We start from the raw sequence: 25,489 nt of genomic DNA, 5'->3' as shown, positions 1-25,489 counted from the left end.
GAGGATCCTTCTGAGGTAATCCGGGCACATGCTTCACCGGTTGCAGGGATCAGGAAAAGAGCACACGGCCGGGTGTCTCCAGCGGGCTCTCCCTCGGGAGCACACAGGGCAGGCTCTCCCACACGCTCCACGGCTTTTGAAGAGCTGGAGGAGGGAGAATGCTGTTTATACCAAGAGGATTCCTTGGTTTCAGCCTCCCCAGATGATCAAACTGCAATAGACTCCCTTATAGCAGCAATCAACCAAACTCTGCATGTGGAGGATCCCCCATCCACTACCACTGACCATGCGGTCTCCTTTAAGAGGGCAAGGAAACCCCAAAAGGTTTTCGCTGATCACCCAGAGTTTCAGGATATCCTCACAAAGCAAAGGGAGAAGCCTGACAGGCGCTTCGGTAACCGAAAACTCATGGAGTCCCGGTACCCTTTTGCCTCACCTGCCCCTAAGGGCTGGGCCGATCCGCCCCCGGTCTCCCGCCTTACCACAAAGACGCTCCTGTCTTTATCCGATGGTTCCTCCATCAAGGACCCGACAGACAGACAGGTGGAGCACCTCGCCCGCTCTGCTTTTGAGGCTGCGGGTTCCTCCCTCTCGCCCTCCTTTGCCGCTGTGTGGGTCGCAAAGGCGATCTCGATCGGGGCAGAATCCCTTAACACTTCGCTTGAGGAATCCCAGTTCACTCATACCTTCACAGAGGTAACAGCTCAAATTGCCGCTGCGGCGGAGTACCTCATGCAGGCCTCCATGGACGCTGCTACCTGCGCAGCGTTTGCCGCCTCAAATACCATAGCCATCCGTAGAGCTCTCTGGCTCAGACAATGGCGAGCGGACTCTGCCTCCAAGAAGTCTCTCACGGGCCTTCCCTTTTTTCCAGACCGATTGTTTGGCGAACGTCTGGACAAGCTCATTTCTGATGCCACGGGAAGAAAGAGTACCTCCTTCCCCCAGCTGAAGTCCAGGACGTCCTTCACCAGACGTCCACAGTCCTCGTTCCGCTCCTTTCGGAACTCATTTGGTTGGTCGACATCCCGTGCTGTCCCCGCCACCAGCCGCGGACTACGCAGGGACCGACCTTCTCAGCTCTCCCCGAAACCCACTTCGTCATGGCAGCCTAGACCGAAACAGTCCAGGACTAGGGAGACTCGGCCACAACGTTTTTCCCCCTCATGACTCCTTCGGCGCCCCGGAAGACACACTCATTGTAGGTGGTCGACTGCGGCTCTTTCATCACATCTGGGCTGCCGCCTCAGACGACAAATGGGTGAGAGACCTTGTGTCTTCCGGTTACCACATAGAATTTCGGACCCGACCCCCGAGTCGGTTCTTTCTCTCAAACCCCCCAAAGACTCGAAAACGACGCGAAGCTTTTTTGTCAGAAATCCACTCGCTCCAAACAGCAGGAGTGATAATACCTGTCCCAGACGACGAGAAGTTCGGGGTTTTTTATTCCAACCTCTTTGTGGTCCCAAAAAAGGATGGGTCAGTTCGACCCATCCTGGACCTCAAACACCTAAACAAACATGTGCACGTACGGAGATTCAGAATGGAGTCCCTAAGGTCCATTATTGTATCCATGGTCGAAGGGGAATTCCTCGCCTCCATAGACATCAAGGACGCGTACCTGCACATACCCATCGCCCCAGATCACCAAAAGTTCCTCCGCTTCGCAATTCAGGACTCCCACTTTCAATTCGTAGCTCTACCCTTCGGCCTTGCCACCGCACCAAGGGTCTTCACCAAAGTCATGGTGGCCGCCATGGGCGTCCTTCACGCTAAGGGAGTAGTCGTTCTCCCTTACTTGGACGACCTCCTCATCAAGGCCCCCTCCTTCCGCGACTGCTCAACCAGCGTACAGATCACTGTGGACACCCTATCCCGCTTAGGGTGGCTAGTGAATCTGGACAAATCATCCCCGATCCCATCACGATCCATCACCTTCCCGGGCATGTCCCTGGACACCCATCGGGGCTTGATCCTTCTCCCTCAGGACAAGGCGATCGCTCTTCAACGAGCGGTACGCTGCCTTCTACGTCCTCCGTCTCGCTCCATTCGATTCAGCATGAAAGTGCTCGGCAGGATGGTGGCAGCTATGAAATCAGTATCCTTTGCTCAACTGCACCTCCGCCCACCGCCCCTTCTAGCGGCCTGGGACAAGAGCTCCTTCTCCCTGGACAGACATCTTCACCTGACGCCTTCAGTCAGGTACGCACTCCGCTGGTGGCTTTGGTCCTCATCCCTATCGAAGGGGAGATCTTTTCTCCCAGTGAACTGGCTGGTCCTGACCACGGACGCCAGCCTCCTAGGCTGGGGAGCAATGTACCGGCACCACACTACTCAAGGACGTTGGACGCCCCAGGAGTCTTTCCTACACATAGACATCCTGGAACTCCGCGCGATCTTCCACGCGCTCAGAGCAATTTGCCCTCTGCTAGCGGGTCGTCAGATTCGAGTCCAATCGGACAATGCGACAGCTGCAGCCTATATCAATCGGCAGGGGGGCACCCGCAGCAAAGCGGCTTATCTCGAGGCCCACAAGATCCTCAGCTGGGCCGAATCGTCGGGATCAGTGATATCAGCGGTACACATACCGGGGGTAGAGGACTGGGCAGCAGACTTTCTAAGTCGCCAAGGCCTGGCCGCCGGAGAATGGTCTCTCCACCCAGATGTGTTTCTACACATCTGCACTCGCTGGGGCACACCAGACGTGGACCTAATGGCCTCAAGGTTGAATGCAAAGGTACCCGCGTTCATAGCCAGGTCACGCGACCCGCAGTCCATCGGCGCGGATGCTCTAGTCTGCTCCTGGCACCAATTCCGCCTGCCTTATATATTTCCACCTCTACCCCTGCTGCCGCGGGTAATCAGGAAGACGCACAGACGCACCGTGGCGCCGTCCAGACATCCCAGAGTTGCTGACCCAAGGGCCCATTTCCCATCAGAACTCCATAGCCCTGAAGCTGACGGCATGGCCATTGAGACCTGGGTATTAACAAGAGCGGGATTCTCCCCCGCGGTTATTTCCACCATGATCAGCGCCCGAAAGCCTGCTTCATCCCGCATTTACCACCGTACGTGGAAAATCTTCCTTTCATGGTGCAGGGAAACTAACGTCCAGCCTATGCCTCTGGCCATCCCCAGAATTCTCGACTTTCTACAGTTTGGCTTGTAAGCGGGGTTGGCTCTCAGTTCCCTTAAAGGGCAGGTCTCAGCACTCTCAATCTTCTACTAATGCCGCCTGGCTCAAAAACCTCAAGTCAAGACCTTCCTCCAGGGCGTTTCCCATCTAGTTCCCCCGTACAAACGGCCGCTGGAACCATGGGACCTCAACCTCGTTCTGGACGGTCTCCAGAGGTCTCCCTTTGAACCCCTCAAGGAATCCTCCCTTGCTCTTCTGTACTGGAAGGTAACATTCCTGGTGGCAATTACATCCATCAGAAGGGTTTCGGAGCTAGCAGCACTCTCTTGCCGCGAGCCTTTTCTGATCTTTCACCAGGACAAGGTGGTTCTGCGCCCCCTTCCGGATTTCCTTCCAAAGGTTCTTACCCCGTTTCATTTGAACGAGGACATTGTTCTGCCTTCCTTTTGTCCACACCCGGTTCATAGGGTGGAAAGGTCTCTGCATTCGTTAGACCTCGTCAGAGCTCTCAGATATTACATATCCAGGATACTCTTTGTTCGTCATTCCTGAGGGGCCTAAGAAGGGACAGGCAGCTTCAAAGGCGACTCTGGCTTGCTGGATTCGCTCTGCGATCCAGGAAGTCTACCGCTTGCAACTCAAGCCCATTCCTAGTGGGCTGCGGGCTTATTCCACGCGAGCAGTTGGCGCTTTGTGGGCCATTCGGCATCAGGCTTCAGTGGAACAGGTGTGTAAGGCTGCGACCTGGTCTAGCCTACATACGTTTTCAAAACATTACAGAGTCCATACCCAGGTTTCAACTGAGGCAAATCTGGGTAGGAAAATTCTGCAAACAGTAGTAGAGCACCTTTCTCAGTAGGCGCTCCAGGCTGTCTGGGACTGGTTCCTAGTCCTTGGGTTGTGTTGTCTTCTTTTATGTTTCCCACCCATGGACTGCTTTAAGACGTCCCATGGTCCTGTGTCCCCCAATGAGGCGTCAGAGAAAAACGGATTTTTGTGTACTCACCGTAAAATCGTTTTCTCTTAGCCATCATTGGGGGACACAGCACCCACCCTGTTGCCCTGTTGGGCCTTGGTTCTCTCAGTACCTTATTTGGTTATGACTCTTCTTTTTCATGTTCTTCTGTTGAGATAAGTTTTTACTGTTTTTTTCTTCTACTGCTTGTGTACTAAAACTGAGGTTGCCTGGCCCGGCCAGGGGGTGTATACTGCAGAGGAGGAGCTATGCTTTTGCATCTACTTAGTGTCCTCCTATGGATAGGCAGCATAACACCCATGGTCCTGTGTCCCCCAATGATGGCTAAGAGAAAACGATTTTACAGTGAGTACACAAAAATCTGTGTTTTATTACTTTCATATTACACAATATAACAACACAGGGATGGGTAGGAAGGGGTTACTAGCTCACACAGACTCCTGCTTGTAGGTCAGAATGCTTAATTAACCTTTCAGGTTCCCTTTAAAGAGTTTGTACACTACAAAGGATAGTGGCCACATCGATGTAAAGCTGTGACAGAAGGCTTTTTCTAAATACATTCTGTTCTCAGTTATGCCTGTGAGTTATCGCTGTGCGCTCATCCCCATCACGTGACCGGGGTGTAGTGGCTTCTGATGTCCGGTGAGGTCACATCAAGTTCCGGAATTGGATGTTGATGCAGCTTCACCGAGGCGGGACCCAGTCTTTGTGAATAACTGGGCTGTTGGCGGATTTTCACCGCACATCACAGCCCATCATGTTGTGCGCTCTCTCCTTCACCGTTGAGCACCGCAAGCACGAGTGAAGCTGGGCTATGATGAGCGGTAAAATTCTGCCCACAGCCCAATCACTCACGGAGACTCGGTCCTCTGTGATGTCGGGTCATCTTCCAATTCCGGAAGTTATGATGACGTCTTTGGACATCAGAGGTCACTGCAGCCCGGGTCACATGATGGGGGATGAGCGGATAGAGATAGTGCCACTCACAGGCAGAATGGACAACAGAAGGAATTTAGAAAAAGCCCTCTGTCTCCGCTTTACCTCGATGTGGCCACTATGCTTTGTAGTGGTCCACCCCTTTTAGGACAGGTACAACCTGCTTCAAAAAGAAAATTGAATAAAAAGTGATTGTTCAAATACAGAGTGTCCACCCATATCCTGTCCACAGCCACTAACTTGAGAACGGCGGCAGCTATAGGTATAGAAGTGGTGTCTAGGTATAGTAAAATAGCCATGCGCTACGCAATGAAACCATCTATAGCGCCACCTGGTGGAAAACAACGGAGTTAGCATTTTTATCTAAAAAACGGAACGAGATAGAGAAAAAAAGTGAATTACAAAGTTGTAGGGCATCATCAATTCAATACGAATCGACACCTTGCATACAGAAATGCTATGATATGAAACCCATGGCCCCACCAAAACACTGAATGCTGGTCACGCATATGGCGCTCATTTAACTTTGATGCTCAAAGTGGCCCCCGCAGCTGCAATGCACATCTGGACTCCGGACAGCATACTGTATCTTGCTGCATGTTGTGCAATATGGTAGGTGACACGTTTGCACAAGCATCAGTGATACGTCATTGTAGGTCCTGCAGTGTTGGTGGAGGGGTTGCATACACCTGCTGTTTGATGTGACCTCACAGAAAGAAGTCCAATGGGGTCAGGTCAGGAGAGCGTGGAGGCCACTCCACACAGCCACCATACCCAATGACTTGTAGGAAGGTCTCCATGAGGTATCGCTTCACGTCCGCAGCCTTGTGAGTTTTACATGTTCTAATCATAGCATTTCTTTGTCGCTCCATTGGGAGACCCAGACAATTGGGTGTATAGCTTCTGCCTCTGGAGGCCACACAAAGTATTACACTTTTAAAAAAGTGTAACCCCTCCCCTCTGCCTATACACCCTCCCGTGGATCACGGGCTCCTCAGTTTTATGCTTTGTGTGGAAGGAGGCACACATCCACTCATGCATTCTCATACATAGTTATGTCGGACATCTCTGTCTCGGGGAAAATCCTTCCTACCTCCAACCTGGGCCGTGGTCACCACGGACGCGAGCCTGTCAGGTTGGGGAGCGGTTTTTCTCCACCACAGGGCTCAAGGAACCTGGAATCCAATAGAATCGTCCCTTCAGATCAATATCCTGGAGATAAGGGCAGTATATCTAGCCCTATTGGCTTTCCATCGGTGGCTGGAGGGCAGGCAGATCCGTATCCAGTCGGACAACGCCACTGCCGTCGCTTACATCAACCACCAAGGCGGCACTCACAGTCGTCAAGCCTTCCAGGAAGTCCGGCGAATTCTGCAGTGGGTGGAAGTCACAGGCTCCACCATCTCCGCAGTTCACATCCCGGGCGTGGAAAACTGGGAAGCAGATTTTCTCAGTCGTCAGGGCATGGACGCGGGGGAATGGTCTCTTCACCCAGACGTGTTTCGAGAGATCTGTCGCCACTGGGGAACGCCGGAAGTCGACCTCATGGCGTCACGACACAACAACAAGGTCTCGGCCTTCATGGCTCGGTCTCAGGATCACAGAGCTCTGGCAGCGGACGCCTTGGTCCAGGATTGGTCGCAGTTTCGACTGCCATACGTGTTTCCACATCTGGCGATGCTGCCCAGGGTACTACGCAAGATCCGGTCCGAATGCCGTCGCGCCATTCTCGTCGCTCCAGACTGGCCGAGGCGGTCGTGGTATCCGGATCTGTGGCATCTCGCGGTGGGTCAACCGTGGGCACTTCCAGACCGCCCAGACTTGCTGTCACAAGGCCCGTTTTCTTCAGCGCTCTATTGGGAGACCCAGACGATTGGGGTATAGCTACTGCCCTCTGGAGGCCACACAAAGCACTACATTAAAAGTGCAAGGCCCCTCCCCCTCTGGCTATACACCCCCCGTGGTATCACGGGTTCTCCAGTTTTAGCTTTGTGTGCGAAGGAGGTCAGACATTCCATGCATAGCTCCACAGATTTTAGTCAGCAGTAGCTGCTGACTATTTCGGATGGAAGAAAAGAGGGCACATATAGTGTTCCCAGCATGCTCCCTTCTCACCCCTGGATGGTGTTGTAAGGTTGAGGTACCTATTGCTGGTACAGGGCTGGAGCCTGACATGCTGTTTTCCTTCCACATCCCCTTGTAGGGCTCTGTGGAAGTGGGATCCTGCCGGCCTCTAAGCTCTGACGCCGGGCTCCATCCACAGACCCATTAGAACCTGATGGAGACGGAGCAGGAGTACCATCAGGGACAGGGCCCTGCATCATACAGGTACTCTGTGTCCCCGGCAGGCACAGACACACTCCGGGCTGGCTGGGTGTTGTAGTGCGCCGGGGACCGCAACGTTGGAGTTGGTGTCCCTACAGATTACTGGGGGACTGTTCGTGTATGGGAACGCAGCGCCGACCCCCTCTGGACCGGGCGGCGCTGCTGTGACTTGTGGTGCGCCGGGGATCCGCCGTCCGCGCTTTTACGGCGGCGGCGGTTATAAATTTAGTCCCCGGCTTTTTGGGCCTAGGACGCCGGCACCTCCGATTCGTTCCCGCCCCCACCCTGTCAATCAGGGTAGGGGAGAGACGCTGTTCGCTAGCAGCGACGAGGGCTGGAGCCTGATTTACATGCTCCAGCCCTCTCACTTGGCACAGAGGGAAGCAGGCTTCCCGCTCTTGGCCAGGAACGCCCAGGGCCCGCCCCCCTTCCTCTCTCGGGACGCCGGCAGCCATTACATGCATGCCTGGCTGGAGGAAGGACGCAAGGCTCTGGGAGACCTGGACTAGGGGCTATCTGGCGACCACACACCCGCTTTTTTAAGCGGGCGGTAAGCGATTTTTCTGTGCTGGTCACTCTAGTGCCTCACTGTGTATCGGTGTACTGTGTACAGATATATAGATATTGTATTTCTTGCACTGTGAGGTCGCTTCTGGCTGCATATCCCAGATCGCTCTGTGGAAGCAGCAACATGTCATCCTCAAAACGCAAGGCGGCCAAGGCAAAAAGGGCTGTGTATACTGCGTGTGCTGCATGTGGGGCTAATCTACCAGCAGGCTCCGATGATCCCCATTGTGTGCAATGCTCCGACCCGGTGCTGCTTCGCCAGCCGGAGTCAGGAGAGGTAGTGACCCAGGCTGAGACGCTTGTAGGTTCTGCCCCGGTGACAGGGACAGACTTTGCAGTTTTTGCAGATAATATGTCTGTGTCTATGGCAAAAATCCTTGAAACCTTGCAATCTATGCATGGGGCTCAGTCTTTGGGCACGGCGAGGCCTCTGTCCTCAGGTCCCCCTTACTTGGAATGTATCCAGCCCACAGGGGGGTCCCCGGCTTCACAGGCCGAGGTTTATGACTCAGATGATAGCCCCAGCCACCCTAAGCGAGCTCGCTGGGAAAGACCCTCGACGTCATCACACTGCTCAGGGTCTCAGCGCAATCAGTCTCCCTGTGATGTGTCTGATGAGAGTGATCAGGAATCCACTCCTGGAACCCCTCTCAACCTGGATACCCCTGATGGGGATGCCATGGTAAACGACCTTATCTCAGCCATCAATAGGCTGTTGGATATTTATCCCCCAGCCCCTTCAGCAGAAGAGGCGGCTGCGGAGCAGGAGAAGTTTCGTTTCCTTTATCCCAAGCGTAAATTGAGTGCTTTGTTAGATCACTCTGACTTCAGAGAATCAATTCAGAAGCACGACGCTCACCCAGAAAGGCGTTTCTCTAAACGATCTAAAGATACGCGTTTCCCTTTCCCCCCTGAGGTGGTCAAGCGCTGGACACAGTGTCCAAAGGTAGACCCCCCGATTTCCAAACTTGCAGCTAGATCCATAGTTGCAGTGGAGGATGGCGCTTCACTTAAAGATGCCAATGACAGACAGATGGACCTTTGGTTAAAATCTGTCTATGAAGCCATCGGCGCGTCGTTTGCTCCGGCATTCGCAGCCGTATGGGCACTCCAGGCTATTTCAGCTGGCTTAGCAAAAGTGGATGCTATCATGCATCCAGCAGTGCCGCAAGTGGCGCACCTTACCACGCAGATGTCGGCGTTTGCGTCTTACGCTATCAATGCGGTCCTAGAATCTACCAGTCGCACCTCAATGGCGTCCGCCAATTCGGTAGTTTTGCGCAGAGCCTTGTGGTTAAAGGACTGGAAAGCAGATGCTGGTTCCAAAAAATGTTTAACCAGTTTGCCTTTGTCTAGAGATAGACTGTTTGGCGAGCCATTGGCTGACATCATTAAGCAGTCCAAGGGTAAAGACTCCTCTTTACCACAACCCAGAACATCCAAACCTCAGCAGAAAAAGTGGCAGCAGAGGTTTCAGTCCTTTCGAGGTTCGGGCAAGACACCATTTACCTCGTCCAAGGGGACTCAGAGGACGCAAAGAAACTCAGATTCGTGGCGGACTCACACACGCCCCAAGAAAGCAAATGGAGGTACCGCTTCCAAAGCGGCTACCTCATGACTTCCAGCCCCCTCCCTCCGCATCGCCGGTCGGGGGCAGGCTCTCCCGCTTTTCCGGCATTTGGATGTCACAGGTCAAAGACGGGTGGGTGACGGACATTTTGTCTCGCGGGTACAGAATCGAGTTCAATTCTCGTCCTCCAGCTCGGTTCTTCAGAACCTCCCCACATCCAGACCGAGCAGATGCTCTGCTGCAGGCGGTGGATTCCCTGAAAGCGGAAGGAGTGGTGATCCCAGTCCCTCCTCAGGAACAAGGGCAAGGGTTTTACTCCAATCTCTTTGTGGTTCCAAAAAAGGACGGCTCGTTCCGTCCTGTTCTGGACCTAAAACGGCTCAACAAACATGTGCACGCCAGGAGGTTCCGGATGGAAACCCTCCGCTCTGTCATTGCCTCAATGTCCAGAGGAGACTTCCTTGCCTCAATAGACATCAAAGATGCTTATCTCCACGTGCCAATTGCTACAGAACATCAACGTTTTCTACGTTTTGTGATAGGAGACGACCATTTTCAGTTCGTAGCTCTTCCATTTGGTCTGGCGACAGCCCCACGGGTCTTCACCAAGGTCATGGCGGCGGTGGTAGCAGTCTTGCACTCTCAGGGACACTCGGTGATCCCTTACCTAGACGACTTATTGGTCAAAGCTCCCTCTCAGGAGGCATGTCAGCACAGCCTGAATGCTACGCTAGAGACTCTACAGTCTTTCGGATGGATCATCAACTTTCCAAAGTCGATCCTATCACCGACTCAGTCACTAACGTATCTTGGCATGGAGTTTCATACTCTAGCAGCGATAGTGAAGCTGCCGCTGAACAAGCAGCGGTCACTACAGACAGGGGTGCAATCTCTCCTGCAGAGCCAGTTGCATCCCTTGCGGCGCCTCATGCATTTCCTAGGGAAGATGGTGGCAGCCATGGAAGCAGTTCCCTTTGCGCAGTTTCATCTGCGCCCACTTCAATGGGACATTCTCCGCCAATGGGACGGGAAGTCAACGTCCCTGGACAGGAAAGTCTCGCTTTCCCAGACGGCCAAGGACTCTCTACAATGGTGGCTCCTTCCCACCTCGTTATCTCAGGGAAGATCCTTCCTGCCCCCATCCTGGGCAGTAGTCACGACAGATGCGAGTCTGTCAGGGTGGGGAGCAGTGTTTCTCCACCACAGGGCTCAGGGGACGTGGACTCCGCAGGAGTCCACCCTTCAGATCAATGTTCTGGAGATCAGAGCAGTGTATCTTGCCCTACTAGCCTTCCAGCAGTGGCTGGAAGGAAAGCAGATCCGAATCCAATCGGACAACTCCACAGCGGTGGCATACATCAACCACCAAGGAGGGACGCGCAGTCGGCAAGCCTTCCAAGAAGTCCGGCGCATTCTAATGTGGGTGGAGGACAGAGCATCCACCATATCCGCGGTTCACATCCCAGGCGTAGAAAACTGGGAAGCAGACTTCCTCAGTCGCCAGGGCATGGACGCAGGGGAATGGTCCCTTCACCCGGACGTGTTTCAGGAAATCTGTCGCCGCTGGGGAGTGCCGGACGTCGACCTAATGGCATCCCGGCACAACAACAAGGTCCCAACCTTCATGGCACGGTCTCGCGATCAAAGAGCTCTGGCGGCAGACGCCTTGGTTCAAGATTGGTCGCAGTTTCAGCTCCCATACGTGTTTCCGCCTCTGGCGCTCTTGCCCAGAGTGCTACGCAAGATCAGATCCGAGTGCAGCCGCATCATACTCGTCGCTCCAGACTGGCCGAGGAGGTCGTGGTATCCGGATCTGTGGCATCTCACGATCGGTCAACCGTGGTCACTGCCAGACCGACCAGACTTACTGTCCCAAGGGCCGTTTTTCCATCAGAATTCTGCGGCCCTGAACCTGACTGTGTGGCCATTGAGTCCTGGATCCTAGCATCTGCAGGACTATCTCAAGGAGTCGTTGCCACAATGAGACAAGCTAGAAAGTCGAATTCGGCTAAGATCTACCACAGAACGTGGAAGATTTTCTTATCCTGGTGCTCTGCTCAGGGAGTGTCTCCCTGGCCATTTGCATTGCCCAAGTTTCTTTCCTTTCTGCAATCGGGGTTAGAAAAGGGCTTGTCGCTCAGCTCCCTTAAAGGGCAAGTTTCGGCACTATCCGTGTTTTTTCAGAAGCGTCTAGCACGTCTTTCTAAGGTGCGCACGTTCCTGCAGGGGGTCTGTCATATTGTGCCCCCGTACAAGCGGCCGTTAGATCCATGGGATCTGAACAGGGTACTAGTTGCTCTCCAGAAGCCGCCCTTCGAGCCTCTGAAGGAAGTTTCCTTTTCTCGGCTGTCACAGAAAGTGGCGTTTCTTGTTGCGATCACATCGCTTCGGCGAGTGTCTGAGCTGGCAGCTCTGTCATCCAAGGCTCCCTTCCTGGTGTTCCACCAGGACAAGGTAGTGCTGCGCCCTATTCCGGAGTTTCTCCCTAAGGTCGTATCCTCTTTTCATCTTAATCAGGATATATCCTTGCCTTCTTTTTGTCCTCATCCGGTTCACCGGTATGAAAAGGACTTACGTTTGCTAGATCTGGTGAGAGCACTCAGAATCTACATTTCACGCACGGCGCCCATGCGCCGTGCCGATGCACTTTTTGTCCTTGTCGCTGGTCCGCGCAAGGGGTTGCAGGCTTCTAAAGCCACCCTGGCTCGATGGATCAAAGAACCAATTCTAGAGGCCTACCGTTCTGCGGGGCTTCCGGTTCCTTCAGGGCTAAAAGCCCACTCAACCAGAGCCGTGGGTGCGTCCTGGGCATTACGTCACCAGGCTTCGGCTCAACAGGTGTGCCAGGCAGCTACCTGGTCCAGTCTGCACACTTTCACCAAGCATTATCAGGTGCATACCTATGCTTCGGCGGATGCCAGCTTAGGTAGAAGAGTCCTGCAGGCGGCAGTGACACCCCCGTAGGGGAGGGCTGTTTTGCAGCTCTAACATGAGGTATTTCTTTACCCACCCAGGGACAGCTTTTGGACGTCCCAATCGTCTGGGTCTCCCAATAGAGCGCTGAAGAAGAAGGGAATTTTGTTACTTACCGTAAATTCCTTTTCTTCTAGCTCTTATTGGGAGACCCAGCACCCGCCCTGTTGTCCTTCGGGATGTTTTTTTGTTGTTTGCGGGTACACATGTTGTTCATGTTGAACGGTTTTTCAGTTCTCCGATGTTATTCGGAGTTAATTTGTTTAAACCAGTTATTGGCTTCCTCCTTCTTGCTTTGGCACTAAAACTGGAGAACCCGTGATACCACGGGGGGTGTATAGCCAGAGGGGGAGGGGCCTTGCACTTTTAATGTAGTGCTTTGTGTGGCCTCCAGAGGGCAGTAGCTATACCCCAATCGTCTGGGTCTCCCAATAAGAGCTAGAAGAAAAGGAATTTACGGTAAGTAACAAAATTCCCTTCTTTCCATCTGAATTCTGTGGCCCTCAACCTGACTGTGTGGCCATTGAGTCCTGGCTCCTAGCGTCTTCAGGGTTATCTCAGGATGTCATTGCCACCATGAGACAAGCCAGGAGGCCTACGTCCGCCAAGATCTATTACAGGTCTTGGCAAATCTTCTTATCCTGGTGCTCTGATAACGGTTTTCCTCCATGGCCGTTTGCCTTACCCACATTCCTTTCATTCCTACAATCTGGAATGGACAAGGGTTTGTCCCTCGGCTCTCTCAAGGGCCAAGTTTCGGCGCTCTCCGTGTTTTTTCAAAAGCGTCTAGCCAGGCTTCCGCAGGTCCGCACGTTCCTGCAGGGGGTTTGCCACATGGTTCCACCTTACAAACGTCCGTTGGAACCTTGGGATCTTAACAGGGTCCTGACGGCTCTTCAAAAGCCGCCTTTTGAGCCGCTGCGGGATGTCTCTCTCTCCCGTCTTTCTCAGAAGGTGGCCTTCCTGGTGGCAGTCACATCACTTCGGAGAGTGTCTGAGCTTGCAGCGCTGTCATGCAAAGCTCCCTTCCTGGTTTTTCACCAGGATAAGGTGGTTCTGCGTCCTGTCCCGGAATTTCTCCCTAAGGTGGTATCCCCTTTTCATCTAAATCAGGATATCTCCTTGCCTTCCTTTTGCCCTAATCCAATTCACCAGTGTGAAAAGGATTTGCACTCTTTGGATCTAGTGAGAGCACTCCGGCTTTACGTGTCTCGCACGGCGCCCCTGCGCCGTTCAGACGCGCTCTTTTTCCTTGTCGCTGGCCAGCGCAAGGGCTCTCAGGCCTCCAAGTCAACCTTGGCTCGGTGGATCAAGGAACCGATTCTCGAAGCCTACCGTATTTCTGGGCTTCCGCTCCCTTCAGGGTTGAAAGCCCATTCTACCAGAGCCGTAGGTGCGTCCTGGACATTGCGGCACCGGGCGACGGCTCAGCATTTGTGTCAGGCAGCTACGTGGTCTAGTCTGCACACTTTCACGAAGCACTATCAAGTGCATACCTATGCTTCGGCAGACGCCAGTCTAGGTAGGCGAGTCCTCCAGGCGGCGGTTGCCCACCTGTAAGAGGGGGCCGTTTTCGGCTCTTTCTATTGAGGTATTGTTTTTACCCACCCATGGACTGCTCTTGGACGTCCCAATTGTCTGGGTCTCCCAATGGAGCGACAAAGAAAAAGGGAATTTTGTTTACTTACCGTAAATTCCTTTTCTTCTAGCTCATATTGGGAGACCCAGCACCCAACCCTGTGCCCTTCGGGCTGGTTGTTCTTTTGTGTACACATGTTGTTGATGTTGATTTGTTCCTTTGGTTCATGGTCTTCAGTTCTCCGAACATCCTTCGGATTGAATTTACCCTAGACCAATTTATAAGTTTTCTCCTTCCTGCTTTTGCACCAAAACTGAGGAGCCCGTGATCCACGGGAGGGTGTATAGCAGAGGGGAGGGGTTACACTTTTTTAAAAGTGTAATACTTTGTGTGGCCTCCAGAGGCAGAAGCTATACACCCAATTGTCTGGGTCTCCCAATAGGAGCTAGAAGAAAAGGAATTTACGGTAAGTAAACAAAATTCCCTTTTTCTGTATGCAAGCTGCCGATTTGTATTGAATTGATGATGCCCTACAACTTTGTAATTCACTTTTTTTCTCTATCTCGTTCCCTTTTCGAGATAAAAATGCTAATTGCATTGTTTTCCACCAGGTGGCGCTATAGGTGGTTTCATTGCGTAGCCCATATCTACTTTACTATCCCTAGACACCACTTCTATGCCTATAGCTGCCGCCGTTCTCAAGTTAATGGCGGTGGACAGGATATGGGTGGACACACTGTATAAAAAAACTGAATCTTTGGTGTCTCCATAATTGTACTGAGCTAAATAATTTAGTTATCAGGTCATTTATATCATATAGTAAACTCATTATGTATCCACTCCTCCCAAAAATTAAAACTGTTCTCCTACGTAAAGAAAGAAGTAATAATAAAAAAAGACGCATTCCTCAAGTGGATTTCCATGAATTTTGAGAATGGCACAGAGTAAGGATTATTAAAAAATAAAGAAATAGGCGTTATTACCACTCAAATCCTCCGTAATGGCATTGCTTGCAGGGTTGATGTCCAGTTTGTTCGTCAATTAACCACTGCAGCCAATCACTGGCCTCAGTGATCATGTGTAAATGTATGGCATGTGACTATTGAGGCTACTGACTTGCTGAAGTGGTCAGGTGGCTGATATACGGATCATCATCACTTCTGTTCCTGGGAGAGATCATTAGAGCAGGGATTCATGTGGCCGGTACGGCACACTTCTTCATTTCATAATGATTCCTATTCTCTGCCATATTTGCAGTAGTCCTAGCACACATTATATCAGCATATTTGTCCACATATATTAGAGTACTAGCTGTAGTACCCGGGCGTTCAACGGGATAATAACTGTCTTTCTGTCTCTCTTTGAGTTTATGGCTGTCTCTGTCAGTCTCTGTATCAGTCTCTCTGTCTCTCGCTCTCTCACTGTCTGTCTCTTTCCCGGTCTGTCTCTTTCCCGGTCTGTCTCATTCCCCGTCTGTCTCATTCCCCGTCTGTCTCATTCCCCGTCTGTCTCTTTCCCCGTCTGTCTCTTTCCCCGTCTGTCTCGTTCGCCGTCTGTCTCATTCCCCGTCTGTCTCTTTCCCCGTCTGTCTCGTTCCCCGTCTGTCTCGGTCTCTTCCCCTGTCTCTTTCCTTGTCTGTGTCTCTTTCCTTGTCTGTGTCTCTTTCTCTATCTCTTTTCCTGTCTATCTCTTTTCCTGTCTATCTCCTTGTCTCTGTCTCTTTTTCTGTTTCTTTCCTTATCTCTGTCTCTTCCCCTGTCTCTTCCCCTGTCTCTTTACTTGTCTCTGTCTCTTTTCCTGTCTCTTTCCGTTTTTCTGTCTCTTTCCCTTTCTGCCTCTTTGACTATATGTATGTCTGTCTCTGTCTGTCTGTCTCTTTCTGTCTCTCCCTATCCGTCTCCCCACTGACATCCTATTACCTCACACATAAGCTCCTTATACTAACTGTTCATTTTGTTCCTATAGGAACCAATCACAGCTCCTATTAATGACCTGTAGCTCCCAGCTCCATTGACTTTAATGGAGGCAGGTTTTTTGGAGAGTAACTGTAAAGTGTGGGTTTAAATTGTCCCATACAAACGTAGTCTATGAGTCCAGATGGGGAGTCTGTGCAAAATTCCGTGATTGTAAATACGATGGTTCGGATTCCTTTAGCGGACATACATACACACACATACACTCAGCTTTATATATTAGATTAATAGTCACATGGTAAACGCTCTGTCTTGTGATTTTTTTTTTTACAGTGGGGCTATTGCTCGAACACAGTGGTGTACGCTTACACCAGGCCGGATCGCCCCGAGTATTGCGTCGTCTTCTGGGACACCAAAAACAATGAGAAATATGTAAAGTATGTGAAGAGCCTGATCTCTGTTACAACGTGCGGGGACTTCTGTATATTGGCTACCAAAGCTGACGAGAACCATCCACAGGTGTGTATCCTCATGCTATCAGTCCATGTATAAGATTTATATGTGATGAGTGTTATATTACATGCATTTACCTGTATTATTGTAGCATAATATGTAAAGTTCTTTCACTACAAACTTACATCAAGTCCCTAGTAAAAAAATGTACTTTATTTTGACTGCAAATTCCAAAGAGCGGATTTTTACCTACTCACCGTCATGTTTCCAAGAGCCAATTTGAATTTGGTGTTTAAGGACATTTCTCATCAGGAATCCCTCCATAGGTCATTTTATTTCACCAGGTCTGGCTGTGGTGATACATACACGCACCACAAATCCATTTTTCGGCTTGCAGACAATATCCACGCATTATTATTTGGGCTATATTGATGTAATAATTGTTTTCTTCTTCTTAGGATGACGGTGAAACAGAGACCAGCAGGCTGAAGGTAATGGTCCTTACTTCTCTCTGTCCTCTCGTGTATTGAAGGCGGTCACTCCAGTGATTGTGACTAATTCTTGGTGACTGCGGAATATTAACACAAATGACCTTAATGTATTAACAGTTGGATTCTGACTATTGGGATCCTCACCATTACGTAACTTTCTTCATCGTTCCTTATGGGAGACCCAGACCATGGGTGTATAGCTTCTGCCTCCGGAGGACACACAAAGTACTACACTAAAAAGTGTAGCTCCTCCCTCCTAGCATATACACCCCCTGGATAACCAAATATAGCCAGTTCAATGCTTTGTGTTCAGGAGGCACACATCCACATTCATGCATTCTCATCTGATTTTCATTTTAAAGAGTTTGAAGAAAAGCGGGTCCAAGCCTGGACTCCCGGCATGTCCCTTCTCACCCCACTGTGTCGGCGGTGTTGTTAAGGTTGATTTCAAGGCTGGAGCCTTACATGCCGCGCTCCTTCACCATCCCTTGGGCTCTGGCTTGAAGTGGGAGCCAGCACGGTTTGCAGGAGACCGGTCTCCATCCGCAGCCCTTTCAGGACCCTGCCGGACGGAGCACTCATCCCTCAGGGACCTGGCCCTGCGTCTCACAAGCTAAGTATTGAGACGTTATTGTCAGGGGGGGTCCCTTGTACTTTAATGTTGGGGAGAGTGTGTTTTGTACCATTTGTGACATTTCCGGCCGGTTCTCCGGTTTTCACCAGATAACCGCGCCGAGGGTGCCTGAGCGCCGGCCGCATTGTAAAATTTAGGCCCCGGCTTCGGCTGCGGCCTAGTTTCGTTTTCACTGCCCCTGCATGTCAGTCATGCAGAGGGACAGTGCGGCGCCGCCCACCGGCCGTTCAGCTCAGGGGAGGACACTCCTCTCTGAGGAGAGGTTCATCTCCCCTGTATATCCCCTTGGCCCTCTGGTTCCCGCTCTTGGACTAGGCCCCGCCCCCCCCTCCTCACTCCAGCGCCATTTTATCAGCGTTCTGACACTGATCGTCGCTGGCTGCTGCATCTCTGCAATCTGTCTGGGGATCCGAGCTGTGGGATCCGGAGGGCACACAAAACGGTCTGGTAAGCCACAACCTCTGGTTGTGGACTTTCTTATACACTCTCTGGGGGTCATTCTGAAGGAGTGTGTTCTTTACTGCAGAGCCTCCACCTCAGCAGCATGTCTCACACTAGGAGCAAGGCTGCAAGGCTGTACTCCATATGCACTGCATGTAAGCTCGTACTGCCTGAACCGAGCACATCTCATTGTGATGCCTGCTCTAACATGGTGGTGCCTCAGCCTGGAGTCTCCCCAGTGGTCCCTCCGGCTGCTCCGGCCCCGGTGGCTGAACCCCCGGCTTGGGTAGAAGTGTTTTCTAAATCTATCTCCCAGTCCTTCGCCGACTCCATGGGACAGCTGTCCCGGTCTCTGCTAACCTTGCATCAGCCCCCTTTTCAGGGCGCCTCTGCTGCTTCGGCTTGCTCTGCAGAGCTCACAGATGATTCTTCATCTGCTCCCAGACCCCGTCCTCCTAAGAGGAGACGCAGGGATCCCTCTCCTTCCTCGTCCCGCGGCTCCGATTCACGAGCCGACCCGCAGGACGAGGAGGATATCTTTACTGGGGGCTCGGACGCTACCTCCATGTGCCCCATTGATCTGACCGAGGGTGATGCAGATGTGAGTGATTTGATTGCGTCCATTAATTCTGTACTGGACATCAATCCGCCAGCATCAGAGGAGCAACCCTCTCTGGCAGAAAAGCACCAGTTTACCTTGTCTAAGAGAACAAGGAGTGTGTTCTTTAACCACTCCAGTTTTCAAGCCACTGTGTCCAAGCCCAGAGCCTGTCCTGACAAACGCTTCCCAAAGCGTGGTTCTGACGACCGTTATCCTTTCTTCAGCGCTCTATTGGGAGACCCAGACGATTGGGGTATAGCTACTGCCCTCCGGAGGCCACACAAAGCACTACATCAAAAGTGCAAGGCCCCTCCTCCTCTGGCTATACCCCCCCCGTGGTATCACGGGTTCTCCAGTTTTAGCTTTGTGTGCGAAGGAGGTCAGACATCCACGCATAGCTCCACAGATTTTAGTCAGCAGTAGCTGCTGACTATTTCGGATGGAAGAAAAGAGGACACATTTAGTGTCCCCAGCATGCTCCCTTCTCACCCCTGGATGGTGTTGTAAGGTTGAGGTACCTATTGCTGGTACGGAGGCTGGAGCCCACATGCTGCTTTCCTTCCACATCCCCCTGAGGGGCTCTGTGGAAGTGGGATCCTGCCGGCCTCAAAGCACTGACGCCGGGCTCCATCCACAGACCCATTTGAACCTGTTGGATACAGAGCTGGAGTACCGTTCAGGGACATGGCCCTGCACCATTACAGGTACTCTGTGTCCCCGTACACACAGGCACAGCACACTCCAGGCTTGCTGGGTGTGCTAGTGCGCCGGGGACAGTAATGGGTTACAGTCACTGCAGCTTTGCTGAGTGACTTTGTGTTTTGGGAACTACCGCGCCGGACGCTCCGGGAGCGGCGGCTCGGCTGGGACTTGTAGTTCGCCGGGGACTGGGCGCCGACCGCGCTTTTACGGCGGCGGCGCTTATAAATACAGTCCCCGGCTTCTGCGGCCTAGTGCCGCTTCGTTCCCGCCCCCTCCCTGTCACTCAGGGAAGGGGACAGGCGCTGAGCAATCAGCAGCGCCGAGGGCTGGAGCCTTTTTACATGCTCCAGCCCTCTCACTGCACACTGTCGGGCGCCGGATTCCCGCTCTGCCTTGGGGGCACGCCCACGGCCCGCCCCTCCTCACATGAGCTGGGGAAGAAGCCGGCAGCCATTACTGAAGTCCGAGCTCCGATTTTCAGCAACCAGGCAGGACGGTGGCGATCATACACCCGCTGATAGGCGGGCGGTAAGCGGCACACATAGTGCTGACCACAATATAACTGCAGTGTGTACATGTGTTGTTTTTAACTGCACAGGTCGCTTTATGCCCGCTTGGGGAGCGACACATTAGCAGCAGGAAAGCAGGTGTGCTAAGGCACAGGCTTTCTAGGCTGCTTGTATTGCACGACTGAGGTGTTCATTTGTGTTTGTTATACATTGCACTGTACAGTCGCTAGTCTTAGCTATATTCTCCTGGAATGGCTAGACTACAGCAGCAGAAAACCAAGGGTGCTGGGGCACAGGTTTTTTTCTATGCTGCTTGTATTGCATGGGCTGCAGTGTGCATTTGTACTTGTGCTTGTATGCTATACATTGCACTGTATGGTCACTCTTCTAGGCCATATTCCCCTAGATGACTAGTCTACAGCAGCAGAAGAGCTGGGGTGCCAGGGCACAGGCTTCTATGCTGCTTGTATTGCATGTGCTGCAGTGGTCATTTGTACTTGTGCTGGTATGCTATACATTGCACTGTACGGTCGCCATTCTTGGCTCTAGAATCCTAGATGGCTAGTCGGCAGCAGCATATAAGCAACACAGGCTTTCGATGCTGTTTTTACTGCATGTGATACTGTTCCACGGCACTGACCCCCATTGTCTGCAATGCTCTCCTGTAGCACTTGGTCAGCCGGGGTCTCTCCTAGACGTGGCCAAAGGAACCACCTGTCAACCCTGTCCAAGGACAGGGACGGAGTTGCAGTTTCGGCTGATATATTGTCATGGGATAGAGGCGTGCAGTCCAGATAGGCCATGCGCAATCTGGATCATTGCTCCCTGGCCACCCTCATTTGGAATAAAAATCGGGGCTCCAGGGGAGGTCCCAGGAGGCTCTCTGTATGATGAGGCAGACGTAGCTCATCAGGACTTTGATCCTGACACCGCTCTCAATCCGGATACACCGGATGGTGACGCCATAAGGAATGATCCTATAGCGTCCATCAATGGAATGTTGGATCTTTCTCCCTCAGCTCCCCCAGCGGAGGAGTCAGCTTCACAGCAGGAGAAGTCCCATTCCAGTAGCTCAAACGTATATTGAGTATTTTTCTGGCCACGCTGAATTCAGAGAAGCAGTCCAGGAACACCACGCTTACCAGATAAGCGTTTTCTCCAAACGTATTAAGGATACACGTTATCCCTTTCCCCCTGACGTGGTCAAGCGCTGGACCCAGGGTCCAAAGGTGGATTCTCCAATCTCCAGGCTTGCGGCTAGAGCCATAGTTGCAGTGGAGATGGGACTTCACTTAAAGATGCCATTGACTGACAGATGGACTCTGATTGAAATCTGTCTATGAGGCTATCGGCGTGTCGGTTGCTCCGGCATTCACAGCCGTATGGGCACCCTAAGCTTTCAGCTGTTCTTGCGCAGCTGGTCTTGAGCATATGTACATCTATGCCGCAGGGGAGTCCGTAACCTCGCAATGTCTGCATTGCGACTTACCCTATTGATGCTGTCCTGGAAGGACAGTCGAGGTTTCGGTCCTTCCCAAGCTCGGGCAGGTCCCACTTGTCCTCGTCCAAAAGGGCTGAAAAGCCTCAGAGGGGCTCAGCTTCCGGCCGGGCTCAATCACGCCCAAGGAAGGCAGACGGAGGAACCGCTACCAAGGCGGTCTCCTCATGACTCTCAGCTCTCTCATCTCTCCGCATCCACGGTTGATGGCAGACTCGCTCGCCTTTGGCGACATTTAGCTGCCACAGGTCACAGACCGGTGGGTGAGGGACATTGTGCCCACGTGCACAGGACAGAGTTCTGTTCTCGTCCTCCGACTCGATTCTTCAGACCGTCCCCACCTTCCCCACCGAGCCGATGCTCTTCTGCAGGCAGAAGGAGTGGTAATCTCTGTTCCTCTTCAGGAACAAGACACGGTTTTTCTCCAATCTGGTTGTGGTGCCAAAAAAGGATGGCTCTTTCCGTTCCGTTCTGGACCTAAAACTGCTCAACAAGCACGTGGAGGCCAGGCGGTTCCGGATGAAACCCTCCGCTCCGTCATTGCCTCAATGTCTCAAGGAAATTTCATAGCATCAATAGACATCAAAGATGCTTATCTCCACGTGCCGATTGCTACAGAGCGCCAATGTTTTCTACGTTTCGTGATAGGTGACGACCATCTTCAGTGCGTAGCTCTGCCATTCGGTCTGGCGACAGCCCCACGGGTGTTCACCAAGGTCATGGCGGCAGGGGTAGCAGTCTTGCACTCACAGGGACACTCTGTGATCCCTTACTTGGACGATCTGCTTGGCAAGGCACCCTCTCAAGAGGCATGCCAACTCAGCCTGAATGTTGCGCTGGAGACTCTCCAGACGTTTGGGTGGCTCATCAACTTCTCAAAGCCAAACCGGTCACCGACCCAATCACTAACGTATCTTGGCAGGAGTTTCATACCCTCTCAGCGCTAGTGAAGCTTCCGCTGGACAAGCAGCGGTCACTACAGACTGGGGTGCAGACTCTCCTTCAAGGTCAGTCGCACTCCTTAAGACGCCTCATGCACTTCCTCGGGAAGATGGTGGCGGCAATGGAGGCGGTTCCGTTTACGCAGTTTCATCTGCGTCCACTTCAATGGGACATTCTCCGCCAATGGGACGGGAAGTCAACATCCCTGAACAGGAAAGTATCCCTTTCACAGACGGCCAAGGACTCTCTGTAATGGTGGCTTCTTCCCACCTCATTATCACAGGGAAGATCCTTCCTACCACCGTCTTGGGCGGTGGTCACGACAGATGCGAGTCTGTCAGGGTGGGGAGCAGTTTTTCTCCACCACAGGGCTCAGGGTACGTGGACTCAGCAGGAGTCCACCCTTCAGATCAATGTTCTGGAAATCAGAGCAGTGTATCTTGCCCTTCTAGCCTTCCAGCAGTGGCTGGAGGGAAGGCAGATCCGAATTCAGTCGGACAACTCCACAGCGGTGGCATACATCAACCACCAAGGGGGGACACGCAGTCGGCAAGCCTTCCAGGAAGTCCGGCGGATTCTGATGTGGGTGGAAGCCACGGCCTCCACCATATCCGCAGTTCACATCCCCGGCGTAGAAAATTGGGAAGCAGACTTCCTCAGTCGCCAGGGCATGGACGCAGGGGAATGGTCCCTTCACCCGGACGTGTTTCAGGAAATCTGTCGCCGATGGAGAAGGCCGGACGTCGACCTAATGGCGTCCCGGCACAACAACAAGGTCCCAACCTTCATGGCACGGTCTCGCGATCAAAGAGCTCTGGCGGCAGACGCCTTAGTGCAAGATTGGTCGCAGTTCCGGCTCCCTTATGTGTTTCCACCTCTGGCACTCTTGCCCAGAGTGCTACGCAAGATCAGATCCGATTGCTGCCGCGTCATACTCGTCGCCCCAGACTGGCCGAGGAGGGCGTGGTATCCGGATCTGTGGCATCTCACGGTCGGCCAACCGTGGGCACTACCAGACCGTCCAGACTTACTGTTCCAAGGGCCGTTTTTCCATCGGAATTCTGCGGCCCTGAACCTGACTGTGTGGCCATTGAGTCCTGGATCCTAGCGTCTTCAGGATTATCCCAAGGGGTCGTTGCCACCATGAGACAGGCTAGGAAGCCCACGTCTGCTAAGATCTACCACAGAACGTGGAGGATATTCTTATCCTGGTGCTCTGCTCAGGGAGTGTCTCCCTGGCCATTTGCATTGCCTACCTTTCTATCTTTCCTGCAATCTGGGTTAGAAAAAAGGTTTGTCGCTCGGCTCCCTTAAAGGTCAGGTCTCGGCGCTATCCGTCTTTTTTCAGAGGCGTTTGGCACGCCTTCCTAAGGTGCGCATGTTCCTACAGGGGGTTTGCCATATCGTACCCCCGTACAAGCGGCCGTTAGATCCATGGGATCTGAACAGGGTACTAGTTGCCCTCCAGAAGCTGCCATTCGAGCCTCTGAGGGAGGTTTCACTTTCTAGACTATCACAGAAAGTGGCTTTTCTGGTAGCGATCACATCTCTTCGGAGAGTGTCTGAGCTAGCAGCGCTGTCATCCAAGGCTCCCTTCCTGGTCTTCCACCAGGACAAGGTAGTGCTGAGCCCCATTCAGGAGTTTCTCCCGAAGGTGGTATCCTCTTTTCATCTTAATCAGGATATCTCTTTGCCTTCGTTTTGTCCTCATGCAGCTCATCGGTATGAGAAGGATTTACATTTGTTAGATCTGGTGAGAGCACTCAGAATCTACATTTCCCGCACGGCGCCCTTGCGCCGTTCGGATGCACTCTTTGTCCTTGTCGCTGGTAAGCGCAAAGGGTCTCAGGCTTCTAAGGCCACCCTGGCTCGATGGATCAAAGAACCAATTCTTGAAGCTTACCGTTCTGCTGGGCTTCCGGTTCCATCAGGGCTGAAGGCCCATTCTACCAGAGCCGTGGGTGCGTCCTGGGCATTGCGACACCAGGCTTCGGCTCAACAGGTGTGCCAGGCAGCCACCTGGTCCAGTCTGCACACTTTCACCAAGCATTATCAGGTGCATACCTATGCTTCGGCGGATGCCAGCTTAGGTAGAAGAGTCCTGCAGGCGGCAGTGACACCCCCGTAGGGGAGGGCTGTTTTTGCAGCTCTAACATGAGGTATTTCTTTACCCACCCAGGGACAGCTTTTGGACGTCCCAATCGTCTGGGTCTCCCAATAGAGCGCTGAAGAAGAAGGGAATTTTGTTACTTACCGTAAATTCCTTTTCTTCTAGCTCTTATTGGGAGACCCAGCACCCGCCCTGTTGTCCTTCGGGATGTTTTTTTGTTGTTTGCGGGTACACATGTTGTTCATGTTGAACGGTTTTTCAGTTCTCCGATGTTATTCGGAGTTAATTTGTTTAAACCAGTTATTGGCTTCCTCCTTCTTGCTTTGGCACTAAAACTGGAGAACCCGTGATACCACGGGGGGGGGTATAGCCAGAGGAGGAGGGGCCTTGCACTTTTGATGTAGTGCTTTGTGTGGCCTCCGGAGGGCAGTAGCTATACCCCAATCGTCTGGGTCTCCCAATAAGAGCTAGAAGAAAAGGAATTTACGGTAAGTAACAAAATTCCCTTCTTTCCACCAGAGGTGGTCAAGGAGTGGGCTCACTCACCAAAGGTAGACCCTCCGGTGTCTAGACTCTCAGCCCGGACAGTTGTATCTGTGGCTGATGGCACCTCACTTAAGGATCCCACTGACCGCCAGGTTGACCTCCTGGCCAAGTCTGTCTATGAGGCGGCAGGGGCCTCGTTCTCCCCATCCTTTGCAGCAGTGTGGGCTCTCAAAGCCATCTCTGCTTCCCTAGAGGAGATGCATTCCCTCACTAGGGACTCTATGCCTGAATTGGTTGCCTTAACTTCCCAGGCTTCAGCCTTTTCAGCCTACGCCATGTCTGCCATGCTGGAGGCCTCTCCGCACTGCGGTGGCCTCCGCTAATTCCCTCGCTATCCGCAGGATCTTGTGGCTTCGACAGTGGAGGGCAGATGCTTCCTCAAAGAAGTACCTTGCTGGGCTCCCATTTGCTGGGTCCAGGCTGTTCGGTGAACAACTGGATGAAATAATTAAGGAGGCTACTGGCGGGAAGAGTACTTCCTTGCCACAGACTAAAACCAGGAACCTGTACAGGGCAGGAACCAGTCAAGGTTTCGTTCCTTTCGTTCCTCCAACTGGTCGTCCTCTAAACCCTCGGCCTCGTCCACT

General features: G+C 52.5%; 1 protein-coding gene across 1 annotated transcript in view; it reads left to right on the top strand.

Annotated features, from left to right (window-relative positions):
- Positions 1-25,489, top strand: part of WDR35 (WD repeat domain 35) — a 262,917-nt gene that overhangs the window by 74,388 nt on the left and 163,040 nt on the right. Inside the window, exons 10-11 of the mRNA XM_075341137.1 lie at positions 16,309-16,494; positions 16,887-16,919. Of these exons, the coding sequence (XP_075197252.1) occupies positions 16,309-16,494; positions 16,887-16,919 (219 nt within the window). The remainder of the gene's footprint in view (positions 1-16,308; positions 16,495-16,886; positions 16,920-25,489) is intronic.

Source organism: Anomaloglossus baeobatrachus, chromosome 3 (assembly GCF_048569485.1).
Source record: "Anomaloglossus baeobatrachus isolate aAnoBae1 chromosome 3, aAnoBae1.hap1, whole genome shotgun sequence".
NCBI lineage: Eukaryota > Metazoa > Chordata > Amphibia > Anura > Aromobatidae > Anomaloglossus > Anomaloglossus baeobatrachus.
The sequence above is the reverse complement of the archived record's forward strand: the minus strand, read 5'-3'. Positions and strand labels throughout refer to the sequence as shown.